The sequence below is a fragment of the Xiphias gladius genome, chromosome 15, assembly GCF_016859285.1.
Source record: "Xiphias gladius isolate SHS-SW01 ecotype Sanya breed wild chromosome 15, ASM1685928v1, whole genome shotgun sequence".
Classification (NCBI taxonomy): domain Eukaryota; kingdom Metazoa; phylum Chordata; class Actinopteri; order Istiophoriformes; family Xiphiidae; genus Xiphias; species Xiphias gladius.
This window is the reverse complement of record NC_053414.1, coordinates 6,297,545-6,324,128: the sequence shown is the minus strand read 5'-3', so window position 1 is coordinate 6,324,128 and position 26,584 is coordinate 6,297,545. Positions and strand designations below refer to the sequence as shown.

The following is a 26,584-nucleotide window of genomic DNA, read 5'->3' as shown; positions in this document are numbered from 1 at the left end:
AACTGGGGAGAGAGAGAAAGTGGTCCGCGGGCTTTGCCTAACCTCTCCAAATTTTTACAGTGTCTCTCTCCTACGTTATTTCCTCTCCTCCTCTCTTAGTTCACCCTCTCCCCCATTAAAAACTTTACGTCTTAGTCTTTCCTAATTCACTCTCTCAGTTTATTTGCCTATCTAATGGAATTCTCCAGTCACATATTCAGAAGCACCCGATTGCCTTCCCCGTGAGGTGACTTAGCTAATGGTGTTCTGCTTAGTGCCTGCTGTTGCACCCCAGGGGGTCCTTTACCCATTTGCACTGCATATCACTGTTTGTGAACGCTTTGAGTCTGTACACGGATGGATTTACGCCTGTTAAGAAGTCAGGAAGTGAAACTTCCCCCAAAGCGTGTAACGGAGTGGTTATCCTCGATCTGAGGCAGGGAGGGTTTTTGCTGTGGTTGCTTGAATTGTGTTAACCTCCAGTTTTGCTGTTTCCAACTATTTCTGACCTGACGAAATGTTTGCAGTATCCTGTATGTGCCTGCTTAGTTTCATGACCTTAAGGCCTTAAGCAGAAGCATTCAAAACCTAATGCAGCACCTCAAAAATGCACAGCCGTCAATTGCAAAATAGGCCTGTTTTCATATTTCATGAAGAGCAAAGGCCGTCTTTCCAGAATGTTGTCCATCCAGCTGGAGACCTGGCTCTCTGTAGTTTATCTAAAGATGAAATGAAATCTGCAATGAAATCTGCCTCTTGTCTCCAACTTGTCTCCCACTAGATCTGCAGCAAATACTGTTAACAACTCAAAAAGAAAATAAATTCATGTGAAAAATACTGGAATCTGGTGTCAGGAAGTTGTTTCTTGTATCGGGATGAACATTACATCTGTACTCAACATTATACAGGGTGTTGGCAAAAATACTGGTCATTTCATTTGTCAAACCATGTTAATTCAATCCAAGTGTGTCATGTGGTAATTTGCTCTAGTACTATTTAACTGACACTTTAAGTGACTTCCAGTGAGTACAGCAGTTAAAATGGTCCAACTGCTGAATCAGTAGTTACAAAATCCAACCCACCACACCTAACAATGGAAGGGATTTAGTTAAGTAGAGCAAGTGTATGAGTTATCTCTGTTAATATAATGGTAATTCCTTTTTGTGTGACAGGTGGGAAATCTTGGTCTGCTCTTTATGTTGCTGTTCTTCATCTACGCTGCTCTGGGAGTGGAGCTGTTTGGAGAGCTGGGTAAGCTCCACCACCAACTTGTTGTTAACCAAGAGATTAAAAACATGTTACTAACTATACCTAAAACAAGATGTTACATTTCCTTTTCCAATTATAGCCTTTTTTTTTAAAATCACTTTCGCTAATTATCACAACATTTCTTGGCTCACCAGCATTGTGTTTGTTCAGTAGTCATCAGAGCTGCGCTTTTGCCATGTCCGGCTTTTGTGCCTCAGTTGGACATGAGTTTTAAGTTTTGTGTTTGACTGGTCAAATAAAGAAAGGTATGCCTCATCAAAAGTTTAAAAAAAATTTAAAATCATTTCCACTGAAAATGCCTTTTTCCATTATAAAGTCAGAATAAAAGGTTAATGATTTACCTCTTTCTCTCTGATTGACCTTTGCTGAAGATTTTGGGTAATTTCTAGAAATCGTTTCATATCTCATGGACAAAAACTGCTATCAGGTGAAAAAAACAAATGGCTTAAAAATAGGCTTATCCAATTCTATTGTCATAGGGGAAAATGAAGAAAGGGCAATTTCAGGTGATGTGAAATTATAATCAATCTACCAAAGAATCAATGTGTAATGGAGACTGGAGAAAATGATTCAAATTCCATGATACTTTGTCAAAGTTACAGGGACTTCATTTATTTTTTGTTTTGTTCTCTCCTTCGCAACACAGTTTCTAACTTTACTGAATGACAGGTTCCCAAAACTGCGGTAAGTCCCACGTGACTTTTGACTCCTGGACAGCGGCTGTGGCAACTCCCGTTCTGGGATCTGTTATCTAATGGATTTGAACTCCTTTTCAACTTACCATCCAGTGACAAATGTGCATCTGTTCTTAGCTGACCACATATGTTTTCGCCTTCTCTTTGTACATTTATGAAGAAGCGGTTTTGTCAAAGCCTGTCTGCTTGCGCCATTAAAGGCCTCAGATCACTGTGCTCCAGTCCTTTTGCCCTCCATGTGAAATTTCTTCGAGAGATCTGGTTTGGCATAACTGAGGTTTCACTCTCTTCCCCCTTCTCTTTTTCTTCCCGCATCCTGTCACCTCTCAGTGTGCAACGCTGACTACCCCTGTGAGGGAATGAGCCGCCACGCCACCTTTGAAAACTTTGGAATGGCCTTCCTCACTCTCTTCCAGGTTTCTACCGGTGACAACTGGAATGGCATCATGAAGGTACAAGTTTTATGTATTCAGGTCACACTCATCTGCTGACATTTTCACATCTGTCTTTTGGACTGGGCTATGTAATTGGCTAAGCTGATTGTTTTTTGTTTTTTTTAATTTCCTCACTGTCATCTCATCTCCTACAGCCGAGACAGCACAAATTGTCTTACGTGGGGGTCAACGAGAAAAAGGCGTTGTCTAAAGCAGTTTTATTTGAGACTCCAGAGATATGCACAATCATCCATTTCTTTTATACTTTCTGAGGTGCCTGAATATAGTTTACATCAGTCTCAGCACTGACAGAAGCTTTGCTTCATTTGGAATCACAATGTGATTGTAAATGAAGGTCCTCAGTTCACATCCCGGGACTAGACGGTATTTGAGTGTGAGTGTGAGTGCAAATGAGTGTGTCCTTCAGCAGGGGATAGTATCAGAAAAGTAAATGCGCACTCAACAAAAACCTTTCAAAGATGAATAAAGATTAAAATATCATAATATTATTATAAGACTATTTGATCCCCCTTCTTCACTCTTATGTACCACATCAATCAACTCTCCAACCACACCCGAGCGGCTAGGCTCTTAAAACGTTATCACAGCCCATATCCGGCAGATAGTTAATCAGTGCTGATTAGGCTCTTCAAAAGAGTGCCGGACTGTGGATGAAAAGAAAGACAGATCAAATTTCGGAACACCTTGAGCTTTCAACAAGCTGGAGTGTGAGCGTTTGACAATGTGCCATGTGAAGCCATTACAAATTACTTCAGTAGTGCTCTCATGCAGTCCCTTTGATTGGACACAAAGAAATCACTCATCAGATTGCTCCCTTAAAATAGTATTAAGATTCAAGTAAAACGATTTGGTCTAAGCCTTTGAATTCTAAATGGCTAATCCTAAACCTAAATCCTAAATCACGCCTTTATTACTTTTTTACTCTCAATTCATGCTGAAATAATTGGTAAATGAAACAATTGGTTTATCAACTGAATCATTCAACAAAATTCATCTGACTCAGTAATAGTGTATCTCATGTATGAGGCAAAAAAGCCAAACATTTGCTGGATTCAGCTTCTCAAATGTGATGATTTGCTGCTTTTCTTAGTTTTACATCAGTGTGAATTGAACAAAATGTCTCTGGGTTTTGGACTGTTGCTCAGACACAACAAAGACATCGAAACAAGACCTTGGGCTTCGGGAGATTGTGATGGCCGTTTTTCACAATTTTCTAACATTGTAAGAAGCTAAGGATTAATGAATTATTGTGAAAAATAGCCAACAGATGAACTGATATTTAAAACAAGTGTTCCTTGTAACCATGTAAACGTGTCGTCTTCTGATCGATCTCAACCCTGTCTTCTCTCTTACCTTTCCGTGCTATTCCCCCTTCCCTTCCATCTCCACAAATTCTCACTATTCTTCCATTTCATATACCCACCACTCTTCCTCTGCTTTTGTCTTGCCCTTATTTCTGTCTGAACATGCCACCTTTCTACTCTTCCTCAACACCTAAACTCTCCCAATACGCCACCGCCCACCAGGACACGCTAAGGGAGTGCCCTCCAGGCCGTCCGGGCAGTGACTACGGCTGCCACGCTGGACTACAGTTCATCTCTCCAATGTATTTCGTGTCCTTCGTGCTCACGGCTCAGTTTGTTCTGATAAACGTGGTTGTGGCCGTGCTCATGAAGCACCTGGACGACTCCAACAAGGAGGCGCAGGAGGACGCCGAGATGGACGCTGAGATTGAGCTGGAGCTGGCTCAGGGAGGCCTCTGCTGCATGATGGGAGGCATCGGAGCCATCGCCGGGGCCACGAGCGGCGCTGCGAGTGGGGCAAGCGTGGGCGGAGGAGTGCCTGGCGCGATTACAGCAGGGACAGTTGGGGGTCCAATTGGTGGGGTGATGGCACCGCTGCGAGATGGAGGAGGAGGCGGTGCCCCCCATGAGGGACACACAAACCATCAATGTCGGCTCTACTCTCTTGCTCAGGTAAGAGGACTTTCAGACTTTCGAGGGAGTAAATTACTGCTGATAGAGCCCCACTTTCAATAATGCAGATAAGAGTTGGGCAATATAGTGCTGTTGGGTATGTTGCGTGTTGGCAACAATTACTGTTTAGAAAAACTAGATGTTTATGTAAACCCTATTACAACCCTACTCATGCTGATCATAGGGAAGACAAATAATTATGCTAGTTTAACTGGTATTTCATTGTTATTATATCTGACATTCACTTTTTTTTTTTTTAATTAAATTTTTCACTGGAGCCATACTCAGATCATTCAGTGAGCAGACATTTCTTGCCCTATCACACTCATTTAGGACAGTTTTGATCCGGCAAATCATCAAATCACCTTTTTCAAGGCTATCAACAGATGCCTGCATTCATTTGAATACATTAATCTTTTCAAGCAACAGCATTCAGGCCTTGAAAAGATGCTGGTTTCTTTCTGGAGATGGAGTAGCACTGACAAAACGGAGCAACATTCGAATCGAACAGGAAAGCGCGGAAGACAAACGTCTTGCATATACTTCACTGTAACGCGGTCGCATCCCATGTCATGTCCGGTTCTCGCCAGAAGCTAATCATGTGGGAGAGTGAGAGAAGAGTGATGGGCTCTGAGACCAGTGATCTCCTCACTGCATATTCCCTATTTCTAAATTCAGAGAGCAGAGCCAAACCCATGAATCATCATACACTGAATATCACGTTCGACAATATAATCAGCAATGTAATTACTGACTGCACTGATGCATTTTATGAGTTCCAGTGTAGTACCACTTCAGCGGTGGCCTGAGAGGTGCTTTTATTTTGTCCCGCAAGAATATGAGCCAAGGTAACAGCTGCTGTCTCACCACGAGTGTGACATTCGGAAAACCTAGCCACTGGGTGCTGCAGTGATTAATCGATTAACCAGTAAGTCGAACAAACTGAAAATTAATCAGCAACTGTTCTGATTTATCAAGAAAAAAATGTCATATTACTCGGTTTATGCTTCTCAAATGTGGGGATTTTCTGTTTTGTTGTTTCCTTTCTGGACTGCGGGTCAGACAAAATCAGCAATGTCCAGATGGCGACTTGGGCTCCCAGAACTTCTGAATGGCATTTTTCACAATTTTCTGATAACTTATTGACCAAACGGTTAATGGATTAATAAAAAAAAAAATTAAAAAAAATTGAGAGATCAATAAAGAAAATAACCATTAATTGCAGCCCTACTGCAAAACATTGAGCCTCATGCAAGAGCCACTCAAACAAACAGATTTGCTCCTAATAAAATCTGTGGCAGTCATATTTTCTTGAACCTAGAATTTGGTCATGAACGCATATTCTGCCGCTCACCACATCCGAAAAAAACACCTCCTTCGCCCATGAATGATAACGTCTTCATCTGAAAAAGCCTATGTAACAGAAATCAACTAAAATAAAAATACGTAACTAAAACAAACTTAATGCAAAATGAATATTCTGTTCACCGTCATTATTTGGCTTGCCAAGAAGTCTGAGAAGTCAGACAACTTTTTGGTTTTTTTTAATTTTTCTGGATGATTTTGGCACCTCAAGGACTACAGTTCAGAAGTTAGAAAAGAATTCTCACGCTGACAGCTGCCTCATCGTCTGTCCACAGGGTGCTGTCGGGTAAACCACCTCCCCTGTGCTAGACAGTGTAACATCACCTCCTGGACCGGCTTATAATTTCCTCTCTTGTATCTCTGTGACTGTCACGTCCCCTCAACCACCTTCCATCTAACTCGCTGACCATTTTCCCTTAGCAAAACATTTTAAAGCATCAAACCCCACGTCAAACCATTCCTTATTTCGGTGACAGTGAGCTGCTCTGATGACACATTGTTGGCCTCTGTATTAACATTTTTCTAACCGTTTTGATTTCCCTGATACCACTTCTGACACGGCCACATCTGTTCAGGTTTTGTCTGCTGATTTACGAAAGTAGGACTTTGAAACTCCATGGTGAGAAAGTCCTCTTTTTACTCTTTGGTAAAAAAATTTTGTGAATGAAACTTGCCCACAGATGGAGTAGAAAATGTAGCCTCATATAACAACTGAGCAGCGTCAACTATGAAAGTGATCAAATCTCACAAACGCACACCTTCTCGGGAAGAGCGGCGCTCATCAGTTCGCAACAAGTTATTTATGACAAGTTTTCAAAGCGAGTTTGGTGAATCAGACTTGGAATACCCCAAGTCTGAGTTTTCAGAGTTCAAACAAAGCCTCAATGATAAAAGTAAAAGAAGCTTAGGATAAGAAAACAAACATTTTCTTGCATGAGCCGCAGTGTAAAAACCGGCTGTGGACCTGCTTAGCAATACACGATTGGCATGTTTTCGCTGGTTATTTCAAGACTCCGTTAACTTCATCTACAGCAACAGTCGATGCTGCACATCCAGCCAAACTCTGTGGGACCGCGCAGCACCTGGAGTTTTTTTTTTTTATTCATGAAATACCGCTGCCCTACCTGTGCACCTACAACGTACTGATGACTTTTACACACATGCATACAATAATGTAAACCACACGCACACGGAGCACTTAAACCTGCGAAGAAAACCCACATACGCCCACACACATGCAAAGATACTAAATGGCCACTGTCTCATTCTAAAAATACCATGAGTGGGGGCAGTGGCGGGGCCGGCTCTCCTCCTTTCCCCCGCTGATTGTATTTCAAACAGCAAGTCAGTACGAGCTGCATTTATAATCACGCTGCAGATGAGAACAGGTACTTTTACAAGAATGCTTGCTGAGGCAGAAAATAGTGGTGTAAATAGTGGTCGGGGAAATAAGAGAAATTGGGAAGTGGAGGTAGGGAAAAAAAATTTTTATGAAAATTGAGAGCAGCATAAGAGGGGAGGGAAAGTGAAAGGACAGGGTTTGTCGGCACTTTGGAAAAGTGAACTAGAGACGGAGCGATTGCTGCAGCAACTGAATGAGCAAGTGGCTGAATAAATGAGTCATTAACTGTGTTTGACTTATTGAATGAGTTGCCTCAATGCAATTTACTGGCCGAATTATCGTGTGGGTCTACGGTGAAGTGGTTACTCCCTAACTTCAGTTTGTTTGGTCGGGGGGGCAGCAGTGCCAATTAAACTGCAAGGCGGCTCATTAGAAGTGACCCCGTAAACACAAACACTGGTTAGTAGAGGTGGAGGGAGATGTGTGTTGGTGTCTGAGTGCTTTCTACTTTGAAAGCCATAACGAGAAAGAAGCAGCCTGGACTGTTGCTCACACAAATTTGCAAATATGATATTATTTAAGCATGTGGTTTGAAATTTAATGAGATACATCCGCCAAGTTAAAGCTGGAAATAGACAGACCAGATATTATGACGATTTCACCAACATGCACAGATTTCTGAGTCTTGACAGTCAGGAAGGAACAAACTGAACAGATTGGGTAAACACAGGACAATGCAATGGAGTCTGGGTAACCCCTCAAAATCCTGTGAGTACACACATTTTTGCAGGTTCCCAAACCAATACAGAAATTAGCATTCATCAAAAACAGTTTTTCTTGCTAATTCACACTGCGTTTTGGACAAAAATGACCAAAAAGAAAAGAGACTGTGAATTGAAGACTTGAAAACTCTGCAGAGGGAGCTGCATGCGAGTGAACTTCAAGGGGTTGAGGGAGTGAACTTAAAACGATTTTTTTATTTTGCCTCTCGGGCGCAGTGGAAACAACATGTATTATCACCTTTAAAGTCGATATGGCAAACTCGTTAGCATCTGGGGATAGCGGCACACATTTTCGAATGAAAACAGAGAGCTAGGTCGAGAAGTTAAAACCCTGCATACTTCCTGGAGTACGCACACCTTGCCACTCTTCAATGAGCAGGGTTTTCCAAAGCTGTTCGCTGAACCAACAGTCCATTGTGATGGCGTATACCGGCACCTTAAGTCCAATATTTACTCTTCTTTTTGCTCTGTTCTAGAGAAGTACTTTTAGAAAAGTACATTATTGCGGCTTAAAACGCGACACACTGGATGATTATATCTATTGTCAAGAAACCAACTGGCCCAGACTTGAATGGATTCGGTCCAAGTATAATCAACCCAACTACTGTAATGCTCTGTCCTTTCCCTCAGCTGAAGTAACACAAACCTGAGTCCGATCACTTTTGGGATCCCATTCAGCAACAAAACTTTTGTTTGTGTTAAAGGAAATTAATTTATGGAATGAAACTGAATCAGTGGGTGAGAGAGGAGGAGGGAGAGAACACAAAGAAAGGCTGAAGGGTTGGAAAATACAGTGGGATTGTGAGTGGGTGGCAGGGTCTACCACAGTCTCACTGTGCTTATGGCTTATTGTCTCTCAGCCTACGGATATATTTAACCACTAGGGGAGTTAAAAGACAGCTCCAGTGTCTCTCTATATGCACTGTATTTAAAACCTCTGTTCTGATTGGTCAGCAGATGGCTTTGTGAGAATATAAGAACAGCGTTCGGCCCGTTTTAACGTGCATTCATTTTTAAGATTTAGGTTCTTTTTTCCAAGGAACACTTAGCTGACAAAGCCAGAGTAACAACCAGTACAACCAGTAACCAAATTAAAAGCAATGTAAAGCCATGTGTAAAAGTAATTAAACACACAAAAGTCCAAAAGCCTAATGTAATTGATCAAATTTTAAATATTAACAAAGGTAAACTAAAACTTTTTATTCATACTGTCACAAAATCTTTGATTGATCATGTCACGAATTCTTTGATTAACAGTTTAAACTCAAACGTAAATCCCAGCTCTCTGATCAATTAAGAGGAAGTAGAGCACTTCAGCCTTTTTAATTTCTTGGCTCATGGACAAATAACAAGTTAAGAACATAAACAATATAGTTTTCTACCAGCCAAGAGCACCAATCAGCAGGTACATAGACCCGCACTGTATATTCCCCTATAGATGAAGCAAGCTACAAGTGTACAAGTGTACAAGTGGAGAGAGCAAACAAACCAGGAGAAACACAGTGCCGATTAAAACAACTCAACTTATTCCAGACTTATTACGGTATAGTAATACAGATACACACAGATGTACACAGAATCCCTTTGCAGAGAGCTCATTACATTTCCAGAGATCCTTTAGGCTCCCTGCGGAGACAAGCCGGGCATTTTTTAAATTAATGTACAGCTCATATGAGGAAGTTCAGAGTTTCAAAATGAGACTTTCTTTCTATCGTGTCTGCTGTGTTATGCTAATGAGGAAGATAAGAACTCAGTTGTAGAATTCCAACTCAACCCTTAACGCCATACCTGCAAAAATGTCAAAAATGATGTCCATCCAAGTTTTGTAAAAAAGCTACTGTAAAAGAAGGTGTAACATCTGGAATAAGTTAATTCCCAACAAAACTTGTAAAAAAAAAAAAAGAGAGAACGGTGTTATTATGCAGATTACTGTTGAATGATTCATGCTTTTGGAAACATTTAACTTGCTAAGGACTCCGGCAGTAAATAGTCATGGTGATTTGTGAACAAAACATTATGATGGAAAAAGGGCAATCAAGTTTCATTACATGGACGCACACTGGTCGTAATTGGTTAGTATGAAGTTTGCAGGGTCTCAAGAAAGTGAGAGTTAGAGATACCAGGAGAGAAAAACACTTTTTATAAAGTGGTAAATAATAACTGCCCGGTCATTTTCATTTATAGTCCGTTTGACAGGTGCAAAAGAGCCACATTTGTAGCAAAAGTCCGATTCAGACCACCTATCAATAACACAAAACCAACTGGGACGCCGCCATTATGGGTTTCTGTGCAGAGCAGACAGGAACAGACGCACGCCACGTTTAGACGGGACGTCTTGCGGCCCCATTTTACGTACCAGCTGATGAAGATACGCTGGAATCAGTCGCAGCTCAATCTTCACTGACAACATATGAGTGTTACTGTGACCCAGACCATTTTTTTTTACACTTCAAGCTTCTTTCCTTTCAACTCGCAACTCTCAGATACGCGACTGTATATTGGGCTGCGAGGGTTGTCAGGATACTCCCGAGAACACAGCAGTATTGTGGCTGAACAGATCCAGATCCTGATAGGGGACTGTGGCCGCTGCTGTCTTGCTGCTGACATTGATACTGCCGTCTTTATGTGTCTGGTGTGGACAAACAATCAGTGGCATATTAATGAAGCAACGTTTACAACCTATTTCAGGTGCTGCTACTGCCGCCGTTCACATAGCGTTTAATGATGAGCCCCAGCACCCACCTGCAGGCCCAGAGGCCAGGCTGTGCTCAAAAAGGGCTAGTTTCGGCGACGTGTCTTCCAACTACGACAGAAGGTGGATCATCATTTAAATATGGAGATAGCAGGACACGGCTCCAGAAAGTGTCTTCTGGAAGGCATTCACAGCACCACGCTCATTTGTACATGTGAAAAGTGACAGAAATAGTAGTAGAATGGTAAAGAATGAAAACAGAGAACCTGGAAAAGTTTACCCTGCATACTTTCTGACTGCCACACATCTGGCCAGTTGCTGCATAAAGTGAGCACGCTTGTCAGATAGTCGGTTCCACAAAGTCACAGAAATCGTCAGATGCAGCCCTCCCCAACTCCGGTGTCGGAAAGGTGTGGGAGCAGAGTCAAAGTGGAAGTGCAAACAAATTTGGAAGCCCCGTGTAGCCCTGGCGGACGTGTGCCCTGTGTTTTCAAGCTGTGCATGACATTTTTGCATTAGGCCATGATCTTGATCATTTAATTCTCAAAGCTTAGCCACATTTTTGTGTAATGTAAGTTGTAGTATTTAAGAAATATTTAAGACTGACTTGAAATTTATCGTGACCTACAAACAGATGTACAGTGAACTGTCTCTTTAAATCATCATATGAAGAATCTGAGGGAAAAAATGGGGAAGTTATTCAGTGTCTGCACAGTATCAGTGATCCACAGTGTGGGGTTCAGAGTGGACGGGAAGATTGCTGGACGGGAGAAACAAGACGGCAGTGCAGTGAATCACACGGGGTCACGGACACTATTTATTACAACCAAGACCCCCCAGCTTAGCAAATCAATCAGGCTGCCTCACCCCTCACCGTGCATCTCTTGCACTTGAAATAATGTGCACGTGTAAGCTCATAGGGTGCTGCGAAGGTCTGGCTATCGACTCCTGTTTGCCCTCTTCACCTCACACCCTTTTAGCAGTAACTTTCACATGGAGAGCAAAAGTAGGACAGAGCAGGTACTGGAGGGAACAAGCAGCTTGAACTTCAGGCATCCAGAGGAGGTGAGCTGACGTGGGGGGAAAAAAATGAAACATGGAGTTTTAAAATCCAGGTGTCTAGGGAGGGAGAAACGATACTGGCTGACTGAGAAAAATAAGACTGAAAACAAAATCGAAAAGAAAGAGAACAACAGAGGCTAATCTGCAAGCCAAAGTAGATTTGATTACGCATTAAGAGGTTAATGAGTAAAAGAGACGACGAAGGAGATGATGGTAACTTTTAAAAGTGCTCATTCACCATTTTTTACATATGATAAGCCTATTATCAGTAAATACGGGCTATAGGAGCCTTTGCACTGGTGGGTGTGCAGTAGCAGCTCTGGGTCCTTGACTTGTGTTGTGTGCCTCCACCTTCATGTGGTTCCTTGGCTATTCAACAGCCAGTTATATAATACGCCCCACAATCATGAATGAGTGTACAACTTGTAACACTGTGCAAAAAGAACAAGATATGACCCAACACAGTCTGCAGGATTATTACCCACACTGCCCTCTGTAAACACCTGTGATACAGCAGGTGTCCGCATACAGTTTTCCTTTGAAATGAGGGATTCTTGTAGGCGTTTAGGGGGCTTTTGCTTACGGTTTTACCTCCCCCCAAAGTAAACTAGCTTAGATGATAACCCAAAAACTCTCGGCTTGTTCAGTACTTGTTGGATGGATTACTCATTCACTGATAGAATTAGGTGGATGATCGGTCTTTAACTCACATGCTCGTCAAATACTTGCCACACAGCAGTGAGGCTCGGGACAACTGAGCTCATATACATGCAGGCTAGAGACTGGGTGCATTTGTAACTGGGGGTTCGAAGAGGATTTGTCTTGGAATAATGTCATAAGAATTGTCTTGTGCTGAAAAAAATGTTTTGAATTTATTTTCTGCCTTATTATTCATAAATGATCGCACGGCCAGTATTGGAGTTGTGATGTTTTGTAAGGCACAGTACAAAACAGATTTGGTCTATCTAAGGTTGAGTCATCTTCGTTTCCCAAATATTTATTTTTGGGGGGAAAAATCTAAAAATGTAAACAACTCATCATTTATTCTCAGAAGGCAACCCTTGTGACCTTGACTTCCTCACCGCTGCTGACTTTGTAAGATCTTCACGCAGGAATCTTCCAATTACTTCAGGCTCTCCGATGCCATTCATTGGGAATTCTGAACCATCTACGGCTCATCTAAAGTAGACTGGTGTAATTGTTTTGATTGGATCATGCAATAAACCTTAGAACAATGGCATTCATCTGTCCCCCAGGCTTGGCTTGAAGCAGGCTTGAAGCCACCGATCTCCGCCTCGCACCAGCCAACAGTGGCTGAAAATAACACCAGCTCCAACAGACTGCGGTTAATTAAACGACACAAGATGTAGTCATTACCCGTGTTATACAGAAGACGTAGGGAGGAAGGAATAAGATGAAGGGGGGAGAGAGGAGATGAGTAGGTGAGATTTCGAAGCAGACGTAAAAGATGGATAAGACGGTGAGTCAGTGAATGTGTTTGCTGTACAACGTGCACGGTGGCTATAAAATAGGTTGACGGCAGCAATGTGAGAGGGTTGAAATTGAGGCAGGAGGGATGATGAATTTTGCAGCATGAGAAAAAGAAAAAACATGAGAGAGATTGACAAAGTGAGAAAAGGTCTTTGTGTCAGGGAAAAAGGTAGACCCTCAGCGGGAAACCTGATGATAGAAAATCTTAACGACCAGCGGCTGACTTTTAGACAGACAGATAGGTAGATAGTTATTTTTGTGGCTGTGACAGCCGTTGCTTTCATAATACATTGTGTAACTTCTCATTCCGTATGCAGCGTGAAAACAGCAGTGAGAATTGAAAGAAATAGTTTGACATTTTAGGAAATACACTTATTCATATTCAGCCGGTTAGCTTAGTTTGGAAAGAGACTAGAAAGAGGGGGAATTTATTGTCTCTCGTTTGTTTAGTCTGTACAGAAAACCAAGTGTAAATACAACTATTCATTGTTTCACAGAGGGTTATGTGTGTGACTGCTTCTTGGCCGGAACCAGTATCTTGCTGGAGTCTCCTCACTGGTTGCCAAGAAATAGTCCAGCACATAACCCCCCTGTAAAACAAGACAGTGAGCAGTATCAATCTTCCAAAATAAATCACAGCCAGAAAATGAATAAACCGATATTCCTCAAAATGTCAGATGAAGCTCGCTAATCGACACATTGAATCTTGTTTGTTTTAGTCTGTATTTTGACCGAAATGTAAAAAACAGACGTGAAATTGATATAAATCTTCTCGCAAAGAAAGAGAATAAGCATCTTAAACTGCCCCAATAAATAATGTGTACACAGTATGTGAGTATGTTTATTACAAGGAGGAGGAGGAGGAAAAGAAAAAGAACGATATGTATGTGACTCTACTGCTTTAATTGGATAAATAATTGATGATAATTATTAAATAATGATATGCATCCATAGCACATTATATCTGTCCCCCATAAATGTACCGGAACTTCTCTGGGTTCTGAAGAAAGCTACTGTTCTCTGTGCTAATTACAAACAGACCAGAAAGGTCAATGCAGTGTCTGTGGGTGGGTGTGTGTGTGTGTGTGTGTGTGTGTGTGTGTGTGTGTGTGTGTGTGTGTGTGTGTGTGTGTGTGTGTGTGTGTGTGTGTGTGTGTGTGTTGCAGGAGAGCCAGTGGCTGGACAGTGTGTCTCTGCTGATTAAGGATTCGTTGGAAGGGGACATGATTGACAACCTCTCCGGCTCAGTCTTCCACCACTACTGCTCTCCTCCTGTCTGCAAGGACTGTAAGAGTCACCCACAAGAGGTTTGTGCTGGGGGGGGGCGCACGCACACTTATGCGCACACACACGCACGCACACACACACACACACACACACACACTCATCCCTTCTCTCTTATTCCATGTAGCAGGCAAGCTATAAATAACTACCAAGGTTTGTTGACCCTGAAGAAAGCTGGTGTACGATCAATACACATTGGTCTTGTTTTTAGTCATGTCGCCATGTTAATAAAGGCTTTTTATCCTTTTTTCTACCAATCACTGCGCATTAATTTTCCCCTTTTCGACATGGTTCACCCAAGCATCAGGAGCAGCAGCTTTGTTTTTACTCCTGTTGGATCTAAGTGGTGCTGCGCCAGTCGTATTCTACTGTCTCTATATTGCAGTTTCTTCCTTCTTCTCTCCTTTTAAATACATATTGTATGGTGTTCTTCACCTTGTAGCTCACTGAACTCAAATAACAGCGGGTGGGATTAACCTGAGGGCAGCACAAAGTTGTCAATCACACAAAATCTGCATCCTTTTCAGGGCAAGTGTTGTCAATTTCTGTTCATGCTAACACACACATAGGCAGGTAAAGGCACACAATGTGTCCTGTTCAACCCCTAAACAGACAACCCCATTTTTGTGCATAAGCCCAAAAATAATGAACCCAAAATAAAGCGGTTACTGTTCTTCAACCCCTGTGATCAGATCAAAGGTCGGAATGAGTATAAGATATACTCAAAATGACAGAGGCACAAAATGGTAGAATTGGAAGGTTTTTTTTTGCCTCGCCTATTTTTTGGCAAAAAAAGGGAATATAAGACCTGTAGTTGTACCTTTTGTGTGGAAAAGACTTTGGAGCCGCAGCCACAAGTCTGAACCAACTCTGTGTCCACAGCTGCTGCAGCGATGTGGGGATCCTGAAATGCTTTGCACGGACAGAATCGGGAGCTTTCAAACAATTGACAATTTGTCAGAGTTGTTGAAGATCCCGTCCAGTACAGACCAAAACACACCGAAAGTAGCACTAACGAGACCAAAGGGTCCCATGGGTTAAAGCCCAAATCTACCGCATCCGTTGCTTCGACTTAAGCCCACGTACGCACAAAGTGCCCCGTTTGAAAAACACAGATAGACATACTGTAAGTGCATCCGCTGAACACACACAGAAAGTGAGGAACATACAATGTATGTACCATCACACAAACTATTGTATATGCGACATTTCACAGACATACAGAAATAAAGCTTCATTTTTGTTCTGAAAAGTACATTTTTTTCCCAGTCATGCTGTAAAAAGGAGCATAATGGGCCCCAGATACATCCACAATAAAAGGTACAAGTACATAATTGAGGCATGGGGGGGGGGCTGCAGTGCTGATTGAGTTTCTAGTCACACAAAAGCCTTTACAGGTGGGAAGCCAGCCAGGGATCACATACTTGTTGTAGCATGAGGGAGTCGTGACTGATCCGTCAAACTCCGTCTGCTTCAGTCTACACCTTCCTCAGGACCAGAGCGGAAGGTAGCTCCAATAAGAACTGCAGTCTGGGGGACACTGTCCATTCAAAATTGGGAGTAGGAATGTTTTAAAAATTGTATCTTTGATATCGTCAATGTCACATTATAGTGAAAAAATGGGGAAAATTAGCGAACATAATTGTACTTTCTTCTGGTACAGGTGAACTTACTGACTTGAAATGAGAAATGTAATGTGTTTGTTTGTACAGGTTACTGCCCCAGTGCTGAGCTTTTACGCCCCCAAAAAAACTACTTTTACACTCTGAATGAAACACTAGCGCTCTACACCATTTTGTGCAGTTCAGCATAAGAGCTCTTATATTCTTCACACAAACCATGCCTGCAGAAATAAACAAATCCAGTGTGTGTGTGTTCATGTGTGTGTGTGTGTGTGTGTGTGTGTGTGTGTGTGTGTCTGAAATGCAGAGAGCAAGAAAGAATATTGTCTGTGCTTGTCCTATAAATGTATGTGGCTATACTATATCACATTAGCCATGGTGTGTGTGTGTGTGTGTGTGTGTGTGTGTGTGTGTGTGTGTGTGTGTGTGTGTGTGTGTGTGTGTGTGTGTGTGTGTGTGTGTGTGAGTAGATAGAGGGAAAGTATTCACATGAATGAATCTGATTAGCTCTCCCTAACCACATAGCAACTGCGTGTATCACAAACGGTTTAGAGAGGGAGGGACGATGTGTGTCAATCCTATAAATGCATGCAGCACATACCCACTGCTACATCTGTATCCCCTGGTCAATATAACATCAAACATCTCAGTGAATCCACATCATCTTCCGTTTCCCCAGGTTGTTTGTTTATGGCTCGGTTCACTAGAAATGTATATTTATTTATATATTTGTGGATCTATCCCCAGACAGAAAGAGCTGTAAATAATCTTACACATGTTCCAAAGCTGCGGGATTTCCTTTATTTAACCTACTATATACCAACTTATTCCTTCCTGTTTTGAGATAACCACCTGGTAAAATAAAATACCCTGCTACTGTGTTTGAGCAATGTAATATTCCTGCTGTATTAATAATATATTGAGATTGGTTATTCAAATAGATTATCATAAATAACATACAAATCATCCAAACTGCTGTAAGGTTTCATGATTTCAAAAAGAAGTTTGCGGCAAAAATCTTTCTGGGAGCGAGGAAGATGACTTTGATCCTCGTAATAGATATGCAGACTAGCACTGAATGTGTCCATTGCATTGCAATCAAGACACTGTAGATTATTCTACTGTAGAAATGACATTTCAGTGTCCTTGTCCTGAATGACACTGTGCAACATGTGTGCTGCCTTCATCCAGAAAACGTCTTGACCATGTCAGTATTGAGTGAAAAATGCTGACGAGATCAAATCTTTATCCCTCAAAGTTACAAAAAAAAGGTAAAGTTTCATGATATACAGTATGTACTTGAAACGGTAGTTTCATAACCCGATTTCATCTGATTTTCATCTTGTTTTGCACTAATTTATTTCATTTCATTTCACATTAAAATCAGATACAGGTAATACCCAGATTTCATTTGCCATGAAGATAGAAATAGCTGTATCCAATATTGGAGGGTTTATCTGTAAATATTCGCACCATATTAATTTCTGTAGACGGTAATTTTCAGACATTTCCTCCACCTTGTACAATCATAAATAGTCTCCCCTGGAAAGGTCCAGTCGTAAATTTCACCACCAAATGATTTCCACTCTAAAACCCGGTGTCTCACCATGTCCATTCACTCAGGATGCGCGCAGACGTGTGAACATATCAGTCACACATAAGAACTAAAACCAATTTCAGCTCAGGGCAGAGGTGATCCCATGATTTCAACCTAATGTATGTGCAGATTGCATATTTCAATCTGTAGCTCTGTGTGTGTGTGTGTGTGTGTGTGTGTGTGTGTGTGTGTGTGTGTGTGTGTGTGTGTGTGTGTGTGTGTGTCATCGTATCATAGCATCTTACTGGTGATGTGTTTAAATACGAGGATACATGCAGACAAAAGTGACCAAACACGGCAGCGCTTTACGTTACTATCTACGAACAGTTCGTATAATGGAATATTTACTCTTCTCTCTGTGCAACTCAAAAGGTACTGACACGCACGGAGGTTGGCTGGAATGCAAACATGCAGCAATGTAATGTTGCCTCCATTTCTTTTACAATACGTTCATCTTCCTCTTTCTTTGTTTTCCTCTCACCTCCACTCCTTTCTTCGCTCTTCTCCTTTGTTCCTTTTCCCCCAACGCTCAATATTAAAGGTGTCCCTCATATTTATTTGATCCTCTCTCCCCACGGTAAGGTGAAAAATGTTGTTGTTGTTTATCTATAAACCACTACGTATGCACCTCAGAAACTTTGTGCCAAAAAAATGATTCTCTCAGTCTGTTTTCTTAATCCATTTTCTGTCTAATATTTATTTCCTTGTACATCTTACACTATATCTCACCGCTCTCACCCACTCGTCGCATCCCCACGAGGTTTCTGCCTCTCCTCTTGATTCTGATTCGCTAGCGAGCCGCGCTGACATCGCACCCCGATGACCAATTATACTGTAGATGCAATGTGACTGGTTGCTGTGTTGTCGTGGGACAGATCCGATTGGCAGAGGTGGAGCAGGCATCTCTGATGTCAGAGCAGCTGTCGGACAAGTCATCGTCTCCGGCGCTGCCTGATGACCTCAGCCTGGACGAACACAGCAGCTACCAGCTGCTGGTCAGAGACAGCCAGGTACTCTAACACACACACACACACACACACACACACACACACACACACACACACACACACACACACACACACACACACACACACACACACACAGGAACATGTCTTTGGGGCTTTGGGGAGTCACAGCTCATGTCATCACTCCCCTTCCATCTTGCTAATCATCATTAATTACTATTTACATGCTTTACTGCCTGATTAAAGCACCCTCTGTGCTCTTGATATGAGCATGCTGGGATACGTGTGTGTGCGTGTGTGTGTGTGAGCATGTCTTTCATATCTCCATCTTCCCCTTAACACTTTGCGCTCAGCTCCCAGTGGTTCCACCTGGCCTGTTTCATCACTGCGTTACTGAAGGCCTGTTAATTTGATGCAGTTTACGGCCAACAACAACAGCCGAGCAATTTGAAGCTTTGAAGCCTGCCGTTACTTTCTTGTTACCACAACCAATTTTAAATCAGATTTGTATAGATGGATAAAGGCGGAAGATGAAAAGGGAGTTTTTTGAAATTGGCAACAAACTGTTCTCAGATTTTCATTACGACGAGGGGAAATGAAAGGCTTCAGATTGATATCTTTCTTGCTCCAGTGAATATCAGTGCACCTGGATATCATGCTTATGCTTTTTCCATCTCTATGTCTCTCCTCTCCTCCTTCTTCCCTCACCTCCTCTACCTTCAATGTCCCTCTCTGTTCCATGTCCCTCTCAGAGGGGCAGCAGTGATTCCCACAGTTCGGGGGAGTTGCCTACTCAGGGGGGCTACAGAGGGCTTCGTACCTCCAGCTCAGGAAGCGATGAGGGGGTCCAGGAGTTGTTTGAGGTGGGCATCCATCCTCAGTTGAATCCTCCATCGCTGGAGCAGCAAAGCCTGGCACATTGCCCAGGTAACAGAGTACACATGATGTTAATAAAGTATGTAAGAAACTGTGTCTAGCGCGTACTGTCATCCAGACTGAATGAATCTGAGATACTTAAAAAATCTTTTAGGCTGTGTGACAAATGACAAATGCTCTTGTTTTTCTGGTGTGGAGAATAATTCCAAAAGTAAAAATTGAAAAAGGTACTCTGAGTATTTTTCTTTCACTAAAACCTACTTTTGGTTGATCACATTTCATTCGACACCAGCGAAATGGTTCAACTGAATCTTTCACATCAACCAGTTATATTAAAATAATCCCTCCCGGGGTAACCTTTCATGAGCGTTCCTTATTATCCTTATCAGCGTTCTGTGTGACCTTCATTGGTATTTATCCGCCACATTTTCATTAAGACACGACTTTGACATGACATTGATAGTATCATTTAAATAAGAGGAGGCTTTTTCAAAATGTCTCTGGAGTCGAAGCAGGCACACAAGGACGTATCTCATATTCCACACAGCTGATTTCCTTCCACTGCAATTAAAGCAGTGACAGATGAGGCCAGCAGCGAGGCAGACACAGAGATGCTGATGAATGACGTGTTATGGTATGCTGATGGCTCACCACCCCCCACCCCCAGTTAACATGGCGGAACAGATGGAGCGATACAAGGCAAAGTCAATTCAGGGGGACTGTTCGACGACACACAACTAACAGTGTTGTAGACGGGATGTCGTGCTATCAGTTTGGATGCAATTCTTGCTCTAAAGCTTACGTTTGTGTCTCTAAAATATGAAACATTTAGCTTATGTTAGCACTTTTAATTTCTCTCCCATTGGATATACAAGTAGTCAATTTGTTTTCATATTTTAAATCAACCATTTAGTTAGTTTTTCAAATGCTCGAAGTCCAACTTAGAGCAAAATGTTTGAGTTTAAGACTTCCACTTTAAGATTATCCCTTGTTTCAAAAATTCACCACCTCATCTTTCGGTTTTAGTCCCAAAATTGTCAACATTTTGCTTGCAGAAATAACTGGATGCTACTTCATCTACCTGAGAAGTAATGAGAGCAAGTGTCACCATTTCAAAATGGTAGATATTTGGGGGGCAAAAATATGTAGGCACTGTTGTAGTCCGGAATGAGGCCGTGAAGTAATTTGAAAATGATGAGAAGCAACTTAAAAACAGTTCTTAGGCTTACAGGCAGCCAGTGAAAAGATTTGTGTATGGCAAACATGTTTAATTTAGTTTAATTTCTGAGAGGATCCTGGCTGCATTTCTTTATGTGGTAAAAGGCCACTTTTAGTTGCATCCCAAATGTGTGCATCAAAATTTAAATTCATATCAAAGACTATCCCTAGATCCTTACCTACAAATGTAGTGTTAAAGGAATGTGTGCTAAGGTGTGGAATGAGGTTCTTGCTTTTGACCTGTTCCACAATATCCAAAGTCTCTGTTTTGTCCTTTATTTAACTGAAGAAAATTTTGCATTTGCATTTGTTTCCATTTTAGAGTCCATTGTCTAGTGGTTGTCTAAATGCCAAAGACTGTCAGAGGCATTTCCACCCTCACAAAAAATGGAACAATACACTGAACATAAAATATTTACATTTGCACTGGCAAAACTGTATTAAAGTACAACAACCTTTTCAGATGGTGATGGAGGAAGTTGCAGTGGAGGTGGTGGTGGGTCTTCACCCGTCTTGCACCTACCAGCAGACTTCTTCCACCCAGCTGTCGCCGCTCATCCGGGCAGTCCTGGGAACAGTGTTAGCCCAGGAGACAGGGGGCCAGCCACGTTAGCCTCTCCAGCCTCCTGGGCCTCCCTTCGCTCACCTGGAGCCAACAGCAGGCCCCTGAGCTCTCAGGTATTATGGACAGATGAATGGATTCATTTGTGTCTGGATGGTTGGATGGATAAACAAATGGAAAACTGATATCAGTATCTCAGTCCAACACATCAGAGACACGATGGAAACGCATCAGAGACACGATTGAACAGTGTAAACAGGGAATTCCTGAGAGAACTTCAGTGAACCAAAGTTGTCATGCATCAAACACACATCAGGAAGTCAGATAGGATTTGCTAAATAGGGTATAATGTAGAACGAGCTTGTGATCAGGAAGCTTGACACTGTAACATTCCTCAAACTACACCTACACAAAATAACAATGGCACCAATTACAGTGACACAAAATATTCATTTAAAAGTATTGTTACCAGTAAATGAGGTTAAGCCTGCTTTGGACAAAAGGTGGCAACACTTCATTTGATTAGAAATCAGCATTTGACTGCTGATTGATTTTATTACATGAGCAACTTCTTGTGGGGTCTGTCATTAAGAGAATAAAGACTTAAGAACGGTTTCAGTGGCTGAACAGAACCTGTTCTTTTACCAAATTTTAAACATACACATGACACTAACCACTCTCATTGATGTCCTACTGTGGTGTGAAACTCCGGAGGAATTATTCAGTAATAAAGCCAGGAACCCATCTGTATTGAATGTAACACCTCCCCTCTGTTGGCTCTCGCATGAAACAAACGAGAATTTTAGTTCTTGTTCCTATGTAACCATGGAGACAGATTTCTCCTTCTTTCTCCTCTACCTGTTTGGTTTGTTTAGCCCCTGCCTGAGTGCCTCTGTGATCGTCAGTTGCCACAGTAATGCTCTGCAGCTCTCAGCTAATTAGCCTGGCCAGCCCTGAGCCTGATACCGACTCTGCTCACTGTTGTTCTTGGCTCACACTCTCCACGCTATTGCCATGCCCCTTCTCTTCTGTTTCCTCTATCTTTATATCTTTCTCTTGTGTACTTCTCTCTACGCCTCTTATCTATGTCCTCTATCTATGGGTTCTTTCTCTTCCTTTTTCATAATCTCTTACTCGCTCCTGTGGTCTCGTATACTGAGAACACGGCATGTAAAAGTGCCAGGATTCGGAATTATGATTAACACCCTCCTGCCCAGGTAACATAGTGAATGAATACAAATGCTATATGTGACAATAGGTGGGTTGCAGGGTAAACTTTAAACCAAGGACACTTCATTTTTGGCAACTTCTGTTGCACCAAACGTTTAAACTTAGTTTTAAACTAAACAGCTTTCTTTCATCTCTAAGCCAAGATTAAAATAATGCGATCTTACTCCAAATGTTTAAATTCCAATTTAAACTCTGAACTCTGTTCAACTTTGAACAGTTGTGGATGTTCTTTGAAAACTTGAATAATGGCTGCATCACCGGCTGCACGGAGAGAGAGAAAATTGACCCCCCCCCCCCAAAAAAAACAAGGTTTGCAATCGGGCAAGTTTTGTTCATTGTGAGTTGGACCTGCTAGCCTTTCTGCTATGCCAGTGTAATGCTTGCTAGCAAACTAGTGAAGCGCAAGTTGTGTGAAAGGCCCATGTTTCACCTACACAAGTTTTTCTTTTTTTTCTTTATTTGTTTAAATTGACTTTTTCTCTAGATTATGTGGGTAAACACAGACCATATTTGATTAATATCCCCCTCATTCTCCTGTTAAGACACCATTCTTTGATTAGTGACATATCTCGGCCCATCTCAACTTTAGCAGAGGTCTACTCAGCCAGAATTATTGAAAACACCTATGTGGGTGTATAGGGCCTTGAGGGGCAGTTAATAAAACAACAGGTAATATCTTTTCTCTTACTGTCTTTTATGGGGGTTCAAACTAATGTACAACTTTTGTTTAAATTATTAAACCTGAAATTACTATACCAGAGGTCATTTAAATTGTGCAACAGAAATGGGAATAACTTTAAACTGGGTTCAATAATTTTAAACAAAGTTTAGCTAAAGACAGATTAACCCTTATTTTAGTTTAAATTCCCTGTTGGTGCAACCCACGGTTATCTTTTGCCTTATTGTTTCCTTATCTTTCACCACCTCCCTACTCTGTGTGTAGCAACCGTCCCACAGTGACTCCTCCCTGGCCACGGGCAGTTCAGAGGGCAGCCTGCAGACCACTCTAGAAGAAGGCCTCAGCTTCAGTGTCTCCCCGCCTCGGGATATGGATCTTCCTGTCCCTCTCCTCTGCCCTCTCCCCAGCCACCAGTTACATCCCCAGGTACCAGCCACAGGAGACCAGGGCAACCCTTTACTAAAGAGACGCAGTACTACTTTTACCCTCCAAGCCACCAGGGGGCGCCAGAGGAGCCAGAGCAGCTGCCGCGGTGGCAGCACCAGCCCCGGCTGTCCCCGGCAAGACTCCATGGACCCTTCCGATGAGGATGTGGGCACGGGGACAGGCGGAGATGGCTGCCGCCAGACCTTTAAAAGCGAACACTTGTCAGAGACACTGAACAGCCTTTCACTGACGTCCCTGCTCTCCCCTGGCTCTCTGGTACCCCCGCTGGTGAAGAAATGTAACAGCACAGGCTCTCTTGACCAAACCAATCTATCGGCCCGGAGTAAGGACGGACGCCACGTCTATGGCATAGATGCTCACGGTTACTTGCCCAAACCCTGGATGGAAGGAAGGGCGAGAGGTAAGGAGGAGGACAGTGACATCACAGGCTTCAGCATGAAAAGCAGCAGCCGACCCACAGACACAACCTCCAGGAAAAACAGATGAAACACTTGTTGCCTCTCTGTAGTGGAACTCTTCATCCATTTGCATTTCTGGACCTTCAAAAGAACAGAGAGAGACTTTTAATACAGTGTCATGTGAACCCAATTTTGAAATTCTCTCTTATCTTTGAATCGTCTGTTCTCTCTCTTTCCTCCTTGGATCTGGCTGCTTGGGGTCAGTCGTTCCTCAGAAGATTACAGTTTCTTCTGAGTTTTGACATCCTCTCTTTTCCACAGGATATGTCGTCGCTGTTCGGAAGGACTTAATGATAACGACAAGGGGCTTAGCCTTTTAGAATAACCAGGATTCAGCCTTGCAGGCCCGGGCTTTACATTTGAGCCATGCTGAAACACTGAATATTTAGAAAGCCATTAAAGAGACAGGCCTGAAACTCGCAGTGATTGATGAACATTACGAACGTGATGTAATTCAAATGAATCGGCTAAAAAAATTTCAATTTTCTCTAAGGAACAGGGCTTGCTTGACCCAACGTGCCCTCAACCTTTGTGCAAAAACAGTGTTGTCAATATGGGACAGATGGCAAACCCAGAAGATTCTTTGGAGGGAAAGCTGAACTTTGTACAGTTGTTTTTTTTTTGTTTGTTTGTTTGTTTGTTTGTTTGTTTTTTGTCATATCCATTGCTTACAGTAGCATCAACCAACCTTTTTTCCCTCTTTAGCTGATTCGGAGAATAACAAAAAATTGAAAAGTCCTCTATTTTCTGTGTTCTTTTTCAACTTCGATGTATTGAAGTTGTGTGAATGTAGACATGTCTGTCTCCGTTTTTGAGGGAGAGGGAGACCAAGAAAAGCAATGATCCTGGCTAGTCTGAGAATTGACAAAGGGCCTCTTTGATTTGAAGAATGGATATGTGATTGCTGCTGAGAATACATGGGGGTTGTTAGTGGAAGCGTTGGCCACTTTCAGAGTGGACATACCCATGCAAGGGCTAAAGAATATTGAGTGCAGACCTGGGCCAAATACTATTGGCAAAAATAATCTTTAAAGTGTTTGAAAGCATCTTTAAGGTGCAGCCATTACTTTCAAAGATTTTTTTCTGATGTTAATAATATATACAGATATAAGACAGATGTGTCACTGAAATGAAAATTGTCTTGTGAGACTACAGGTGAGATTTCTCAGAACACATGTACAATATCTGCTGTATTTAACAGATTTAAACACAAAAGAATTTGAAATTACGTTGTATGTTTGTGAAGATTCTCATCCAGGTCATGGTATTTCTAAGTGCTTTATGAAGGCAACTGGACTTGGTTGATGTTCTTGGAGACATTTCACCTCTCATCCGAAAGGCTCCTTCAGTTCTGTCGGACTGGGCATTTAACCTCTTGGGTCAAACTGAAACAACGATCACTAAGTCATTCCAGTTTGACGTAGATGGCTTCTTTCACTCCTCTTTCAAACCTTCAGTCTTCTCCGACCAAAATGCATATGTGTTTTTGCTCCTTCTCCTTCCCATCTGTCCTTGTATGCACGTTTTGAGCCCGATTGGTGTCGGATTCTGACAACCCCCCGATAACCCCAATTTCCTCTGACATCCTCCCGAATGAAGTTGATGTTGCTGTCCACTGCATTAATGTGTTCTATCAAGGCATCCACTTCCTCTGTTTTGATTCAGATGAAACCATGGTATCCTACGATGTCACTTAACTCTTCACATGCATTCCTACCCCAGAATCAGTAAAGTCCAACAGAACCAACCTCACCCCAGATCACCTTCGCGCCCTGCTCCACCTGACCACCTCCTATTTCCAGTATAATGAGGGTTTCTGCAGACAGAAGCACAGCTGGTGTCTCCAATAGTGGCCAATATCTATATGGAAGAAGAAGAGAGCAGTGCCCTGATCTCCTCGCAGGAACTGCTCCCAGGGCCCTGAGTGTGTGGATGACACCTGGGTCAAAATCCAAACACAGGAAGTGGAAACTTTCCTTCGGGAGGATGTCAGAGGAAATAGTCTGGCCTTCTTGGACTGTGCTGTGCACACTGAAGATGATAGTTGCCTAAACATCAAAGTATACAGAAAAGCCCCACAGACATATCAATATTTACTCTTTGATTCTTAACACCCACTGGAGCACAAGCTGAGGGTTAGGCTGAGGGAGGCTCAGAACATGGCCACAAGGACGGGGGGGGGGGGGGGAGAACAGACAGAGAAGGAAAACAGCAACAAACGGAACAACATTGTCATTCCTTATGTTGCGAGAGTATCTGAAAAGCTCAGGAGGATTTTCAACAAGCACTGCAGTCTTGACAAGCGCATGGCACAACACAGGAGAGCCTACTGCTCAGGCCACGACTCACAGTCCGCATACATCTCCAGCAAAAGGGACACTCATTAGAGGACAGAACTTTCCACATTTTGGCCAGAAAAGACCGATGGTTTAAAAGGGAAGTGAAAGAAGCCGTCTACGTCAAACTGGAACGACCATCACCAAACAGAGGTGGTGGTCTACGTGGTCTACACTTAACATCCACTTACAATGCAGTCTT

The 26,584-nt window shown here is 42.3% G+C and overlaps 1 protein-coding gene across 1 annotated transcript in view; it reads left to right on the top strand.

Moving 5' to 3' along the window:
* Positions 1–24,453, top strand: part of LOC120800371 (voltage-dependent T-type calcium channel subunit alpha-1I-like) — a 218,364-nt gene extending 193,911 nt beyond the window's left edge. The window contains exons 31-38 of the mRNA XM_040146439.1: positions 1,152–1,230; positions 2,274–2,395; positions 3,925–4,374; positions 14,275–14,415; positions 18,487–18,621; positions 19,329–19,503; positions 21,200–21,348; positions 23,406–24,453. Coding sequence (XP_040002373.1) covers positions 1,152–1,230; positions 2,274–2,395; positions 3,925–4,374; positions 14,275–14,415; positions 18,487–18,621; positions 19,329–19,503; positions 21,200–21,348; positions 23,406–24,074 — 1,920 coding nt within the window. The 3' untranslated portion in view covers positions 24,075–24,453. The remainder of the gene's footprint in view (positions 1–1,151; positions 1,231–2,273; positions 2,396–3,924; positions 4,375–14,274; positions 14,416–18,486; positions 18,622–19,328; positions 19,504–21,199; positions 21,349–23,405) is intronic.
* Positions 24,454–26,584: the final 2,131 nt, after the last annotated feature.